General features: G+C 36.7%; 1 protein-coding gene across 7 annotated transcripts in view; it reads left to right on the forward strand.

Annotated features, from left to right (window-relative positions):
* The window catches only part of MIPOL1 (mirror-image polydactyly 1), a 189,963-nt gene that overhangs the window by 50,458 nt on the left and 122,700 nt on the right, over positions 1-16,805 (forward strand). For all 7 annotated transcript variants that reach the window (XM_054068380.1, XM_054068382.1, XM_054068379.1 and 4 more), the window contains 3 exons: positions 9,190-9,319; positions 15,084-15,117; positions 15,377-15,547. In XM_054068380.1, the coding sequence (XP_053924355.1) occupies positions 9,190-9,319; positions 15,084-15,117; positions 15,377-15,547 (335 nt within the window). The remainder of the gene's footprint in view (positions 1-9,189; positions 9,320-15,083; positions 15,118-15,376; positions 15,548-16,805) is intronic.

Consider the following 16,805-nt stretch of genomic DNA (forward strand, 5'->3'; position numbering starts at 1 on the left):
CAAATCTCACTTTGGATGGACTTAATAAGTAACTTCATTTTTTGCCTAACAGCAGAATTATGCATAGGTATATAGGTACTTTTAGAAGAGCGAGGCGGTTGAGTGTAAGTAAGAATTGTAGAGCATAACGGTAGCCTCTAAATGGGAAAAAAATGTCAAAGCCCTGGTCTTTTCACAGTAGCTCCCACCGTAACTGCAACAAGATAGTGGACATCAGAGCTTCAGCTCTTGGAAAGATTTTGTTGCCATCATAGTGCTATATATTTGGACCGAGATAAAACATAATAAGAAGTATTGCTTGCTAAATCTTTCTGTAGCAAGGGCAGTTCTGGGATGGGGGGGCTTGGGGAGGTGTTTTGCCAATATCTAATAGTAATGTTATCAAATTTTAATACTTTTTTAAAATCAGAGTCAGCTGATTGAGTCCAGCCCTGCTAGGTCTGTTAGGTGTTGCACACCACCTTTAATGCCTGAAAACTGTATTAGCATTCTGCAGATGCTCTCGGAAAGACCAGGATTATGGTGGGAAATATAGGGTGGGAAAAGGGGAAAGCAGTACTTCTAATACTGCTGTATACTTCATACACCCTTCAGTCTCTCATAGGGCAATATACCTACAATGAAGTCTCTCTTTTCAGGTCTGTTTTTACACAAATGTTAAGAATTATCTTTTGTGATGGTTTGGAATTCTTGATTATGGTGTGGATATGTTCGTTAATATTATTTGAAGTTTCCTAAATTAACATGAAAAATAATTCCTGACTGCATAGGCAATGGTTCTAACAGCGAAAGTGAAAACAAATATCCAAGTGGTTATTAGCTTTGAGTTAGTTTGGTTTAATATCCCATAAAGTAAGAGGAAATAAGTAATCTTGCCAGTAATAAACTTTGGGTGGCAATAACTTCCAGCACAGAAGAAAAGTATTTTCCATTTCTTCAAAGCTCACTTTAGAGTCCCTTTTTAGATGTTATTTTTCTTTCTTGCATGTCATCCATTAAAGATTAGCTGTGGAAGGTTGGAGCATGGAGAGATTATGAATGACAGAACAACTCCTGCAGAATAATAATCAGTTTTTGGTATTTAATGCTGTTTGACTTTTGCAGACACATTTCTTATTAACCTTTGGTACAAACAGAAATCCAAGTTCCTGATATCTCATGGAGAAGATGAATTCAAGATCCTCTTCCAATTAAACTGAAATAAGGCCAATATTGGGCTTTAGCCAAAAGAACTCGATAGTTCCCAACCCTTGTGTTTATGAACCTAAATATGAATGCTATTTTACGGTTTAAGTAGATAATGTATATACTTCCTAACTCAGTTTTCTCTGCATAATTTATTTGTATATGTAGTCTGTATAGTTCTTGGGGGTTATGTCCTAATAGTGTTTCATTAAGCAAAACTATTTCCTGAGTATTTTTTCCAACTATTTCCTGATAAATAACAGCATTTCAAAAACAGCTGTAGGATTTGAATCCTCTGTATGGGAAAGCATCTGAATGAGAGGGGGAAAAAAAATCCCAAGACAGGGGTGTTGTGAATGAGAACATACTGGCTTAATTTTTAGCAGCTTAATTTCTGTAATTTTACCTTCAGATTGTTAGAATTGTTGATTGTCAGAAAGTTGTGTGCAGGTCTTTGAAGTACAATGTACTGTGAGCTGGCATAGGTTAAAATTTAAATTACTAAGCTATTTATGGGTGGAACTCGTACATTATAAGCAAGCCGGTATCTTCTGCATATTTTTGTGATGGCCCTTCTCTCTTCCCCACTACAATCTTAGATGAACATAAACAATTGGGGTTTATTCAGGAATAAAAAGGTCTGCAAAAAATCTACTTCTTGGGGTATTGCAAAAACTTTTCTTTAATCTGTCAAGTCATAATTTCCAAACTTTAATGCAACATTTATATTTCTCCCCTAAAGTAAATATTCAGGCACCAGCGATTATTCAGTGGAAAAAAGTTTTAACAGCATTATGGCTTGAATTTTGAAGTCAGCTGTGTTTAGTGTATTAGAAGCAGAGGCTTAAGTATTATTGTACAGGGATTGGCTTTCACAAGAACTGCTTTGGAGTCTGTGTATAATACTCTCTCCTATTCTTTCCCACTTTATTTTTTTTTTAATTGAATTGGGATCTAAGTACACAAAGAAGACCGTATGCAGAGCTGCCACTAAGCAACTTTAGCCTTTTATTAAGAACACTGTTTATAGCATTGAAAATGTAGGAGCAGATGAATGCTATGCACTAAATACATACAACAAGCACAAAGCAATAAAGAAGTCAGTGTTCTATCAGTGTTTGTTCAGATTGCTTTATCTATAAAGTCACATTCAGGTGTAAATGACTTGTAGTCTATAATTCCTGGTATAGACCGGCAAAAAACACTTAAGTAGTTTTCCTGTGATCTTCTTATCACTGTTTTGCTTTTATTTTTCAGTTATAGGTCACAACTGAAATAAGTGAATGGTGGCTTTCAAAAAATGAGCTATGAACTTAAGTTCTTTTGAAATAGAACATTTCAGCACTATTTTTAAGTCGATAGCCCTGGAGCTCATGGTAGTTTGCCATTAACTTGAATGAGAACTGTGTAAGGGCCATCGGCTTTCAATGTTTCTAGGGATTATCTGCGTTTCATAACATGTATGTGCAGACCAGTTAGTGACACGTTTTAAAGGCTTTCATAGCAATGCAGTAAATCTGGGTTTTTTGTTTATTTGGCTATGATAAGATTGACTCCTTATTTAAGAATTGTAAGCACAGTCATTAAATCTAGTAGAAAGAAGTCTCAGCGGATTTTGATTTCTGAAGTGACTAGATAACAAATACATGCATGTTTGTGTTTCTGTAAGGAGAACAATCGTATATCCATATGGTTAAATAAAATCTAACAATAGTGGCCCATCTGGAAATAGTAAGGGTAGTTTCCAAGTCCTCCTGCGATTAGTCAGGCAGAGACCCAGCAATGACGCACTGGAATGGGAGAACTGATGAAAATGAGAAGGCAGGTGGTCATCGTACCTCTTTTCCCAGTATACTTCCCTAATTCCTCATGTTCATGTAGCTGCTACTCAGAAATCCAAAGTGAAAATACAACAAAAATCCCTAAAAGACTTTGGTTAAACCTCCCTGTAGGATAAATTTCAGCTGAGAGTTTCTCCATGCAAGCGACTGAGCAGGATAAACAAGAGGCTTATTACAGGAGTCTTGAATTCTAAGTATGACCCGGCCAAGCAAGTGCTTCTACTGTTCCCTCAAGTAATTTACGTTTCCAAAAGGCAAAAAAGAGAATATTCTTTGCTTCATTTTTCTCGTGACTTCTACATCCACTCCTGTGTTTGAGCTGTATGTACACCTGTATGAAACAAAAGGCTAATCACGCATAGATTTTTTTTTTTGAGTCATTAATAATTTCAGTCAATTCTTGAGTATTTAAGATGCTTAGAACTTCTTTGTGTAAAAACCTATCATCTCATTTGCATTTCTTTTTGCTATAATGGTGCGAGTAACTAGGCAAATTATTTTGAATGTACCAGAATCAATACCAAAGAAAACCCCAAGTCACTCGTTCATCAAGCACTGATCGTGAATGCTAGATTTTAAACTGCAAACCTCTGACCTTCTGCAACATATAATATGTTGTTTTTATCTCACCACATTGTTTTCTTAGAAGTAACTGATCACTATAAGTAGAGCTTGTTACAAAAACAATTAGTGAGATTTTTATTACACTATTTCTTGGGTCACTTTATTTTCCACATAGTCCAAAGCCAAAATCAGTATTTCATCACATCTGCAAACACCTTGCAAAGTCCAAAATGTTGTTATTATTTCTGTAAAACTGACTTATATTGAAAGCCAATTGTTATAGTGTTATTTACTGTATCTTCTGAGCCAGCTGTGCGAGTAGTGGTCTCATCTTCTTCTTATCAGGTCTGGCCTGTACTCTGGATTTTACATTTTTAAATGATCACCCTAAAGTGATTTCTGCTGTCATAGACGTTTTAAATCTTAACAATTTCTTCTTTCTTGCCTTTCCTATTCAGGTTTTTCATTTGCACAGATGACCTCTAGGAAACCAGCAAACAGACTTTTCCTGGGAACCGCGTTTCCCTCCCTTCCCCCTTCAGTTGTTTGGAAAATCATGAACCACTGTTTAAACTAGAATGATTTCCAACACCCCTCCTCACTACTGTTGTATTCTAAAGGTAGTTTAGAAAGTGTAGAAGAATAGGTTTGCCAAAAGAATCAGGTTCAACTAAGAAAATATGTACACTGCTTTGACTCAGTAAACTCATACTCGGTATGGTTCATCTTCTTCATATTTACTTTTGCCCATATTAGAAAACAATTAGCTTACTAAACAAATTTGAGTATTTGGGAAGAAAAAATCTACTTTGAGTATCTCTCATTTGACTAAGAATTACATGATATTTGATAAGCTTGTTTAAAAATGGACATATCCAAATATTATTGTAAACACCCATTGATTTGTTTTACCTGCAATATAAGTATTTTACTTAGTTGGCTTACATAGTAGCTAATAATATTTGTTAATGTAATTTAACTGCTGTGAACCTTTACTGAACAAATATTGAAATTTATACAAGTCAAAGGAAGAGAATCTCTAATGACTTTTGTAAAAGCTTCCATTTAATAGTTAAGGAGAAAAGTTTATATGACATACCAGATGCAATTAACAGTAGATTTTACATTTAATAAAAAGAAAGAAGCATATGTATTTGCTTTATTCATTCCATCATAATTTGCATTAGAGCTGTGGGTGTTTAATGAGCAAATTCCAGCTAAAATGCTATATTGATTTTCGAAGTGAACTTTGTAATAGCTATCTACCTTACAAAAGCTCTCTGTTTACAATTGTTTTCTTTACTAAAAACTAAAAACGTTTTAGAATTGATGAGTTTAGCATAATGATTCTTTTAAAATAAAGAGCTCTTTCAGAGTGCAGGGATTTTAGCTACAAGGAGAAAGATGTTGTTAAATTATTCCAAAGCAAATATAGTTTATGCTACTAAATAGTAGTGTCATATTTGTATATGTTACAGTGTTTGCAAGCATTGGAAATTAATCCTTTTTTCTTAATTTAGCGCTATGGGATTTAAATGTTTTAACTCTTGAATATCATTCTATGCATATGAATTAGTAAATGACACAAATATTTAGCTTAATACTTGATTATTCATGCTTCGGTTTTGTGTGTCGTTTTCTTGCTTGAAACATGAATTCTATAAGAATTTGTGTTTCTTGTTGGTCAGGCCTCAAGATAAACAGGATAGAGTTAGTTGGTGCACCACTGGAAGGTCTCCAAGCAAAACCTCATGGTGTTGACCAGAGCAGTTGGTGACTAAGTAGCTGGATCACTTTTTTCGTTGGATCAAGCATCACGGCAACGTGCCAGTATGGGGCTTCGATTTTGCTGTATGGGCTGTAACTTCAATGGGACTGAGGAGCCTGACTTGTTACTCTCAATTAATTTTCACCTGGCACTTTTGAGAAGTATCAGAATGATAATATTTTTTTTACTCTTTTTAATATGGAATATTTTTATGTCACTCTCACAGACTTTTCATTAGAGAGCTTATACTTAACATACTTTTCTACCTAGGACACAAAATGTTTTGGTTTACCGCTATATTACCACCCAAAGGTGTATGTATTTCAGTGGCTCGTTTGAAGAATCCTGTGATTTTTAATGTACTTCTACTTGTGACTTACCCATATCTCAGTCTGAATGGTGAAAATTATTGTTAACATCATACATCAGACTACCTGCAATTGTATAACTGTTACAATATTCCATGTAATATTAAAAAAATGAATTTGTGAAATATTAAATAGACTCAGAAATGTATAGATGTTTGATAACAGAAATGTCTAATGTAAATTCAGCAGAGGCTTTGGTTGGTAAAGGAATCAGGTGAGTTAGCCTTCTGTAGACCGTTAAAATGAGTTAGATGAGGACTGTAAGTATTTTTTAAATTAGGAATTTCTTGTGGTCAGCGTCAATATTGCTACCCGGTATTAAAACGCTGCTAAGTATCTTTTTTTCCCTTTTTTTCCCTTTTTTTTTAAACTTACATTACCATGCAGGCATCTCACATAATTTACTACATTCTCCCTAAGATGTTTTAATGTGAAAAAAATAACTTGTGATATTACTCTTAATAAATAGAAGCAAAAGCCAAACGCTTGTAATTTGTATGGAACTACTATAATGGTTTTTTAATGTAGTTGGTAGATCTGGTCATTGGGATATTTACTCCAATACCTTCATTTAGTGGAAAGATAAGAAAATAACAAGAAAGAGTTGCTCAATTTAGGTCACTTTTCCATAGCAAATAAATAAAAGTATTTGTAAAGGACCTTTAGGTAGGGGAAATGTTCACTGTTCAGTGCAATTAGCCTGTGGGCTGCTGTCAGGGACGTTAAGAATTGAGATACGCAAGATGTTTGTGTAACTTAAAAAAAAAAATCTCTTTTTTTCTGAATGTTTTGATACTGTTATAGATACATTGCTTTGGTTTAAGGACAAGGAAGCAATAATCTGTTATTAAAAAGCCTGTATAGTCATTATTACCACTAGTTCTAATTGCGCAGAGAGAGAATTAGATATGCCAAAACCATTCTTCCAAACGTAGGAGGTCTGACAGAAGAAGGGGCGCCCTGAAAGAGACCAGAAAGAAGTTTACTAACCTGGAAACTAATTAACTCAGGAACGGTAATAAGTGCCAAATCTTGAGTTATTTTAGACAGCTTTCTACTCATTCCAGCAGGTTTTTTTTCATTATGAAAATTGCGTAATGTTTCCACTTGCAGCTTTATGGAAAGGGTTCTCTGTGCAGTGTCTGCGGCACGATGCTAGATAAACTGACATATTTTACTGGGAAAAATACAGTACGCAAATAAATTAAGGTACAGATAGGTAATAATTACCATAAAGAATTAAACTGCTTCTGTATTCCAGATCCAACTGGAACATAGCGGTTGCATTGTAGTTTACTCAGGCAATCAAAGCTGAGGCGCTAGTTTTGTTGCCATCACAGATCTTCAGCAACCTAAGCAGAAGTCTAATGAGCTGAAATGCACAGCCCACCTCATACAATTTCTTGCTGAGCCACATCCCTTTGCAGATATCGAACTTGCCCTCTGTAAGTGCTGCAAACTTATTCCTGACTACCAGTCTGTGCACGTGCCGTTTTACAGCTGCTTTTCTCGTGCCTTAGTTTTTCCATTCCATATCAAGCAAAGCTTTCTTGTTGCAAGCAGGAGAAACAGACCTCCAAGAAAACAAAGACACTGTTCTTGTGAAACAAGTAAATATCCAAACAGAAGAGAATGAAATCACTTTTTGTTAAATTTTGTGTGCTTGTCAAAATCTGCACTTCTGATGCTGAATTTCTTCTTTTTTTTTTCTTTTAAATTTTATTCAAACACAACTACACAACTTATTACAGCTCTGGCTGCAGCTCCTCTGCAGATTTTAATAAGAGAAGGGACCACACTTCCAGAAGTAACATTTAGCCTTTTCGGTCTTCTTTTACGCAGTCCTGTTAATCGTGCAGTCTTTTGCTAGACCTGCAAAAAATGCTTCCTTATTCATCAGGAATACTCTTCTCCCCAGCTTGAGGGCAAGAGGTTTGCTCTCCTACCATGAACATCTTCTTCATTCATTTCTCTGGGCTCTTTCTGTTCTTCTTACTTGTCTTACATCCCTGGTTATCTGAGCTGCTCGTGAACTGTACAGAAAATTACCACTTCTTGTATTTCACTTGGTTGGGAAGTTTGGAGTGGGTTTTTTGGTATCAATAAAGTTTATTTTGTATGCCAGCAGTATCGCTGCTACCAAAATGTACTGCTCTGTCCCTATTGCTCTGTTCTGTGAAGAACGATGAAGTGTTTTATGTTACATCACACTGAAGATTTTGTACAATAATGTACAAAGGTGAAGTAAGAGTAAACTCATGTGTAAAGGCAGCAAAGTTGATGTCAATTGAGGTAAGAATGGAGGGATAAAAGCTCTAGGCCAAAGAGAAGAGGGAGGAAGCCTTTCTTTGCGATCTTAATGACTTTAAGCTGCAGTTCAGGTAGGAGCAGAGAGTTCTGAAGAATGTAATGGCTTAATGCGGAACGTCCTTGAGAAATAAACGCCAAAATTTGAAACAGACCATGGTTTGGTGTTAGGAAACTGTGGCCAAACACCAGCTTGGCAGGCTAGAAGGGGAGCATGGAGAACCCTGGAACTACAGACCTCAATTGAGTTTTTTGGAGGTTCTGTGCGGTCAGAGAGGATGTAGTCCTCTGTCTCGCAGCGACAGCAGTCTTACTATAGCATCCTGAAAGTCCCTAGACGTTTCGACTTCAGGGTTTATGATCACTGTGAGAAGAGATTTGCAGTATTGCAGAGGGAAATGATGAAAGTATGAATAAAGATTTTAGTGGAGGCAGGGTCGGTGTAAGGATTCTGGCCGTGTGCCAGAGATGGTGTTAGACATATTGACAGGGAAGAAGCAGGAAGGAGAAGTAAGCTGGGGATGAGGAATGACTTGAAGGTGTTAGTTTGCTCCCAAGGATCGACAGTAAATCTTAGTTTATTGGCACCTAATGCTCCAAGGTCCATATATGTCCTAACAGATAATATAACAGTATATTACACAATAAAGTCAAGGCTTGGCAGAGGAGAGATGCCAGCTGTGCCACTCTTTTGATACTGGAGAGAGACTGTAATATTATTAGAATTTTAATATTTAGTACCAGTGTGCCATCCTAATTGGAAGCAGAGTGATGGTAGAAGTAGTTTTAATGGATCATTACTTTTAACTCCACATCCTAGAAGAAACCTACTAGTGTCTTTTATGATTCTGAGCTCTAAGAATTACTTTTCCGTTGGCAAGTATTCAGAAGGCAAAGCAAATCACTTCCTTGCCCTGTTTGATTTATACAGAGGTGAATTAGAAAACACATAACTTTGTCATTCCTTGAAGTATTCGAGTGATCAACAGCAATTTGGTGTTGTGTCTAAAGAATAATATAGACCTTATCCAGAGTAATCTGAGGTCAGTGGAGAAATGTCCATTTTAGGGGATCCTGGCAAAGGCCTATGTAAGTGCATCTAATAGTGTCTTTCTCCGTCAAACTTTTTTGTTAAACACACTGGTTACTTTTGCAGTTCTGGTGGAAGAAGTTTATTCTGCTCAACGGGAACGTGATGAGGCTGTCATGGCAAGGCTTAGGTTAGCCAATGAAGAGAGGGATGAAGCCTTTCTGCGAGTCCAGCGTTTAGAACAATCTCTCAAAGAGTGAGTATATGTTTCCTGCCTTGTGCAGAAAGGTTGTTGTGTCAGTCTGTGACTGTCATAAACTGCTCAACAGTGGTTATATAGGAAAACTTAGCACGAACTTCTCTGTGATGAAATACCAGGCTTATGCCAGTCTTGCTGTGCTATTGGTTAATTTGATAGCCTTATTATAAGACCATATTTTTTCCATGAAGACGAAGAGCAAGGTGAGTAATTTTGATCACAAACCTTAAAAATATGATCAAAAGCTTTGGTATTGGTTTATTCAGGCACAAGTAAGGTGAATGCAACATTATATAGGGATCTTTTGACATGGAGTACCAGAATGTCAGTCAAGTTGAAATGTATAAGAAATCAATCAAGCTTTTAAGCCTACTAGACATTTCCTTCAGCAGAATTTCTATTAATGATGTGAAAGATGTAATAAAAATATGTGATTTTTTTTCTTACCTTTATTGTATGAGCAGTTTGTAAGGCAATAAGGGTATAATTAATACTTCATAAGGGTTTATGTATGCCACGTTAACACAACAGAAATAGGTAATCTCATATTGAACAAAACTGTTAAGTCAGGAGGGGAAGATCAAGAACAGTTTGTTTTCTCACTTTGTGACGTAGGCAACTTTGAAGCTACTATTTGCCTCTCCATGTAATCCATCTCCATCCATGTTGTGATCGTCTTGGCTACCATCTACAGTAGTCCTCCAAAGTCTGGAGTGGCTGAGAAATTTCTCCTGCTTTTCCTGCCAAGAGAAATAAAAAGCAGAGAAGTTTTTCATGGTAGGAGATTGAATAGGTACCATTATTATTTGACTGAATGGCAAGCAATTGTGTTTTAAATAATGGATTCTACTAAGATCACTCATTCTTCTTTATGACAGAAAAACAGTAGTCTTCTTTGGGGTATTTTAATATTTAAGAGAATGTTACCATTACTCTCTGGAATTTACAAGCTGCTAGAGTTTGTTACAGCCTATGAATATGACTCAATAGTAAGATTAGGAGATTCCATTCCCAGAAGAATTAGTGCACATTTTGTTATAAAAATATCTCTACAGAGCCCATTGTAGGTGTACATGCATCTGAAATCTTGCTTTGAGCAGCAATCTCTAAGGTAATTAAAAATGTGCTTTAAATTCTCATAAAAGACATCATAACTGTTAGCCTTATTCCAGTCCTTTCAATTTCTTCTGTCACTCTTCTAGTTTTGTGTGTTCCAAGAGTAAGGAAAGTTTGGTATGGCCACAAGCATCAAATGAGGCTCTAAGCTGTTAGCTTAAACTCAAGACCTTTGGGGCTGAAGTATTGAAGTCCTGCAGCAAATTAATTATTCTGATCTGTGGACTTAATCAATGGCTTTTGGGGTTCTGGAAGAAATTACAGGTTAAGTGTATAAGAAGCGTATATCTGCTTCTTCTGCCATCGAATCCGTAGGCACGTGTGTGGCAGGTCTTGACACGCATGAATCGCTCAGAACACCCTCACTTATTTTCCCTTCAACCCCTTCTATCTGCTTCACTCATGTACCTGAAGACCAACTCATTTCTAAGCAGAAGGATAAGAAAAGAGAAGGAGGTCATTTCTTGGAGAATATGCCTACTACCTTCCCAAAAAGAATGTCAGAAGCCAGAGGGATACACTAGTAATGACAGAAAGGGTGCTTGCTCCAAAGAGTGGGTCGATAACTCCCTTGACTGACAGTTCGGAGCCAATCTATTATACCTTATTGCTGTCAGTTAGAGAATAGCAATTGTTGTTGTCATCCACTTGGGTGGTCTTTCTAATGCTTTCTAGAGTGGCCTGATACCCCGATGCCATTCATATCTCAGAACTGGGATAGGAGATTGCCCTGTGGAGAATACCAACCCAATATAGGTAAAAATTGTGATGGCCTAAAAAGCTATTGTTGGTTCAATAGCTGATATGTATTCCTCTTTGCCTAAACCAGTGAGCTATTTCTTGTCTGTAGCTAGTATTTCTTCCTGTATGTTCCGCAAGGGTGTGGGTCAGGCTTCTCAGTGTTAATTGCTGCTGTGACAGACAACACCAGAACACAAAACTGGGGACAAAACCGATGTGATTCAAAAGAATTGTCCTTGCCAGGCTGTATGTGTATTGTAAGATCATAGTTCCAGCGTTCTCCAGGGTCTCCCGTTCTGCATTACCAAGACTGACCGTGGCAGTAGCAGCTGAGTCATACCCAAGTCTTGGGAAGAGTCATACCCAAGTCTTTCCTGTCCTGGATGCTGTGTGACCTGTCACTGAGGGCATCCTGGACATGAAGAAAATGCTTAAACAGATCCCAAGCAGACTTATGCCTCCCACAGAGCACAAAGATGTTCCTGCTTCTGCAAAATGTTATATTCTTTTATTATCATTGATAGTTTTAGTGTCAGTCATCTGAGCAGTAAAGAGAAATTGTGATTGACAGAAGTCACAAAGACAGACGGCCCAAAAGCTTCATTTGTTCACCCTGTAAGGTTTGTTAATCATCTACACAGCAAGTACTTAGTCATAATGAATTACTGGGCATTAATTGCTGTATGTAATCCCCTGACAGGGAGAAAAGCTCATTCTTTATGTTCAAGTAATAATCGTGTTCACTGCATCAGATGTCTTAATATCTGCCTCTTTCCTTACCTTGCTACCTGTTCAGCCAAATTGCAAGTTTAATAGGAACGTCTTAAGCCATATCGGGCAATGTAAGAAACTTCAAAAATATCTTGCTCTGTTCCATAAACTTCAAAAATATCTTGCTCTGTTCCATCGATTTATATTCAGTATTAGCTCAGTCAGCAGTGTATTCATCGATTTCCACAACCTGACTAAAGACAAGCTGACCACACGCTTCCCTGATCCATATCAGTCCTCTCTGTTACAGTACTTTATAGATAATGTGATATTTCTTCCAAAAATAGCATTGATATGGTATAGTACAGGGAAATATTTCCTATTTTGATTATTGGTTTGGGGCTTCTGTGTTCTTTTTTTTTTTTTTTTTGAAGAAAGTTCTTTGCTGTATTTGAAGTCTTTGGGCATTACAGAACCAAGAAGGCAGAATTGCTTCTATCAGGCTCAGCAGCTTTTCTTCTGATCCCCTTATTCTAAACTTACAACATGCTTATTTGTGCAGCCATACACTTTGCAAACAAGAAATGGTTGAGTGGAGCCACGATTCCTGCTGGAACACCAGCCTGACTCCAGCACTTGGGCTTTTCAGGACATTGTGCATCTTTACTAACTGTGGTGTTACTTGTCTGAGGTGACAAGACATTGTATTTCTATATCTGCCTGGATGTCTGGCATTTTGCAATGGGAGAAGCAAGCTGGGAATGACCAGAGTCAAATAGAGATGCACCTTTCTCAGAAGCAGAGTCAACCCCGTAAGGAAATTACTTTTCTCAGCCTCTTTATTCTAAGTAGTTTATTACTGTGGCTGAATGGAAATTTTTTTTGTAGTTTACCTCACCACTCCATTAATCCTTTGGAAGGAGCAGATATGATGGGATGAACCATGAAAGACTTGGTTTATTCTATTTAATTGTGGAGTTTCTTCTGGGATCGTGGAGTTTTTCTAGATACCACCCTTAGTGTTTTCTTCCTGATGCTGATTGTTCAACAGGTCAAGTTCTCTGTCTTGGCTGTGAGGCGTGTAGAGATCCGGCTTTTTTTAAAGAACATTGGCTATTTGTGCCACACTCCTTGAGTTTTAGATCACAGGTCACTCCTTCCATCTGCTTTGGACTTACTCCAATCAGAGCTTTACAAGAAGGCAGTATTGAACAGCCTGCCAACCTTAATCAAATTCCTTAATTCTTTCTTTAAATCAGCAGCTGGAGCAATTCTGTTGTTATAATTTAACTGTAACAACCAAAATTTTTTCAGTCCTGTTTGCTCCAGGGGTTACATCAGCGGATTGTACGTAGAAATGGCAGGGAGAAGAGTCCTTGCTTGCTACTCTTTAAAGTCATGAGAGATCTAAGGGTCACTTATTGCCTGTGCACAGCACAGGGAGAGGCAGCAGGGCAAATGCACAGCTCAGGATGCTGCTTTATAAACAATGCTTTCACCAAAGGGGGTGTGGGTACACCTACAGACAGATCCTTTGTGGCAGTAGTATGCTGAAGAGCTACGCTTGTGGTGTAAGTTCTGCTCTTTTTCCCACCCCGTTTCTCCCGAAGGTGTCTTGCTTACCCAGCCTGTTGGTCGGCTGGGTGATTTTGTCGACCCGTGCTCTTAGCGGGGTTGAAGTTCTCCAGAGAAGCTGGGTCAGTCCTGCCAATTTACTTCGACAAATACTGATCCTTTCATTGTGAATACAAACTAGCTGGAGATCCATTTTTAAGTCCCACACGAAGTGAGACTTAGAGCAATATAAAGAAACTAAAGCAGGAACTCCGCGAGGAGGCAGTTCTGAGAATTTGGACTTGTAATATGTTTGTTATTTTATGATTTGTGTTACTTTATGAATACAAGTCAAACTCAGCAAAGGTTAGCTTTTACTTTGGTTTCTTTAGTTCTGGTACTATGTATGTTGGAGTATTTACTGCTTGTGAATTCCAAAGAAATATACCATCTGTTGCACACTGGTCATACATTCTGAATTATTTCCTTTTCATTTAAGAAATTAATTTCTGTACTGGTTGATTTATTATGCCTTATGTATTGTAAATTGGTAAAACTAATGCTTTAATGTAAAAGATGCTATTGTGCTGTCAAATACTCTGGTGTTTGCTGGCTAAAATCTTGGCCTCAGAGCAGCACCTATCACAGCCCTCTTAAAAAAGAGCGTGTTGCTGTTTAATAGATGCTTAATCATACTATATCTGTCGCTTTAAAATATATGCTAGTGACGAACCTACTTTTAGTACAAGTCACCATTAAGTAAGTAGCAATGGAGTGGTGAGTAACTTTAATATGTTCATTTTTTTCCAGAAAAGCGGTCTCTTCTGTTTAAAAATACACATAAGTATTTTGAATACTACATTGGCCATATAACAAACTTTGGTAAAATAAAATGCATACTATCCCATCTGTTATGTTTTTGTGCTATCACTCACTGCTTTTGCACAACCAGTGTTCAATGCTGTAAGACTAAAGTCCTCATATCATCTTTGTATTTGATAGGTCAATACATGTTCTGTTGAAATAGAAAGGCAGGAAAGTGTGGGGGGAGGGTGGGGTGTTCCAGAATTAAATAAGAGCGTAAGAGCCTTGTAGAGAATTGGCTTAGCTTGCTATTTTATGCAAGATATAAAATTAAAACATTTTTAGGAAACTTCAACTAGGGTTTTGGGTTTTTTTTCCTCATTTTGGAAGAGAGAAGTGGAAAAATAATTACTTTAAAATGAAAAAAAAATTCTCCACAAAAGTCGTGTCCTATTTCTTTTGGGCTGCAGTAAAAACAACACAAATACAACGTCAGGTAAAAGTTGTAAGCCCAGAAATAAATAAAATAAGAGCATCAGTCATTTCTATCGCTAGGGAACTTTCTTCATCTAAGCACATATGAACAATTGATCCTTGTAGTCATATATAGCAGTAAACATTAATAACTTAACAGTCTGAAGTCAGTGCTGAAGATATGGAGCATTATTGAAAGATGGAGTCGAGCAGGTGGCACTTTAATATGTTCAGTGTCATGGTTGACTCTAAAGACTAGTAGAATGAAATTACTTGAGGTTCTAAAGATTTAAAAAGCGAACTCATTTTGCTGCACTAAGGAAATGCTACTGATCAGGCTTTCTGTGTCCCTTTTTTCTAGGCTAGAAAATATTAACCCTGAAGAAAATGACATGGTAAGCCATTCTCTGAGGAGATTTCTTGATGTCAGTCTTATATCTTAGAGGCTTAAGTTCAATTGAGTGGGTTTCAAGAACTAAGATGTGGGAAAAAGAAGAATTGACACACTAATAATGTACATCTTTGCTGCAATATGAAAATTCAATAACTTCACTCAGTCAATTTACAATTCACATGTGCCTATTAATTAAAACCCTATATTAAATAAAATATATTAAAACTTCATGTCTGACTAACATATAATGCTGTTGGTAGACATTACAGGAATTACTGAACAGAATAAACAATGCAGACACAGGGACAGATATACTGAAGAATGGAGCTATAATTCTGAATCGAATACACAGGACCAAAGAACGTAGAAAGAAAATAATAGCTGAGGAAATGAATGCAGTAATAGAACAACGGGATGCTGCTTTGTCTCAGGTAAGACTACAAGTATATAATCACTCCGTACCAAATTCCTTTTTTTTAATTTGTTGTTTGTTTTTTTTTTTCCTCTCTACTTTTGGGTAAGAAAAATATTTTATTTAGTTTTCTCTGTTGAAAATCTGAAAGAGAGCCCATGTAGTAAATGGCTGATTCATGATCCACTGTTTCTTCATGGTAGTTGTGCCCACTGAAAAGGCATGAATGCTTTTAATGAGAAGTTATTTTTGTATTTTTTTTGCACCTGGTCACTGGCTCTCTCCTTTTTTAAAACAAAATAGTTTTTGCTGTATTGACCAATCTAGAAAGCTGTTAAGGGCTTAGTTTTGCAGTGTGTTGTATTGGTATAATCCACTGGATGACTGTTAACTGGGACTCAAGGATTTGCAAAGGGTTATAAGTGACAGAAATATACATTAAAGGAATATAACTGTACCGCGTGCATCAATGCAGGCAATTCCTCCCTTTGTTGCTTTACATTCAGGAGATAAAAATCAGCATGTGGTCCTTGACTCTTGCAATCCTACGCTTCTTCTACATGGCTTGAAAGAACCTGTGGTGCTTTTTCTGCTCATATCACTCAGTCCCTGCAATTTCCTGTTTTCACAGGACAATATTGTCTTCATTCTCTTTACTATGAAGAGAGCATCCATGGTTTTCCCATTTCCCCAAAAGAAAAGTATCTTTTGATATTTTTATTTTTGTTTTGTCAGTTTTTGCTTCTTTATTGAAGTAGACTTTCAGGCATACTTGGAACATAAAACTTTTATGAATGTCAGAAGAAAGTCATTGTGAGGCTTTTTAATATACATTTTAATGGAATTGATTTTTAAGCTGCCTGTTTAAGGACTAATCTTTTCCAAGTAATCAGCTTGGAAATTAATGAGCATAATTATTTTATATAGTAATGTCTCAAGTGCCACAAGTAACAAAGTCATCTTTAGGCTTGTCAACAAAAAGCGCAGTTAATGTTAAGTAGATGGTGCAACTGAAAAAAAAAATTAATAAAATAATAAATCCCCACCAAATGAAAATTTAAATATTTGGTATTAAGCTGTACTACTGTGATACTGTTGGCAATTTATAATGCTGTTGCTTTAAAATAATTATTATTAATGGAACTTTCTTGATCATGTGTTGTTTTTTCACGTATGCGATGCTTTTACAGCTGTAGCTCTTGAATCTAGAGAATAGGTCCTTTGAATTGAAGCTACTGTTTCAACCTGCATTTCTCACTTGACGATTCCTTGGGAAT

Source organism: Cuculus canorus, chromosome 5 (genome assembly GCF_017976375.1).
Source record: "Cuculus canorus isolate bCucCan1 chromosome 5, bCucCan1.pri, whole genome shotgun sequence".
NCBI lineage: Eukaryota > Metazoa > Chordata > Aves > Cuculiformes > Cuculidae > Cuculus > Cuculus canorus.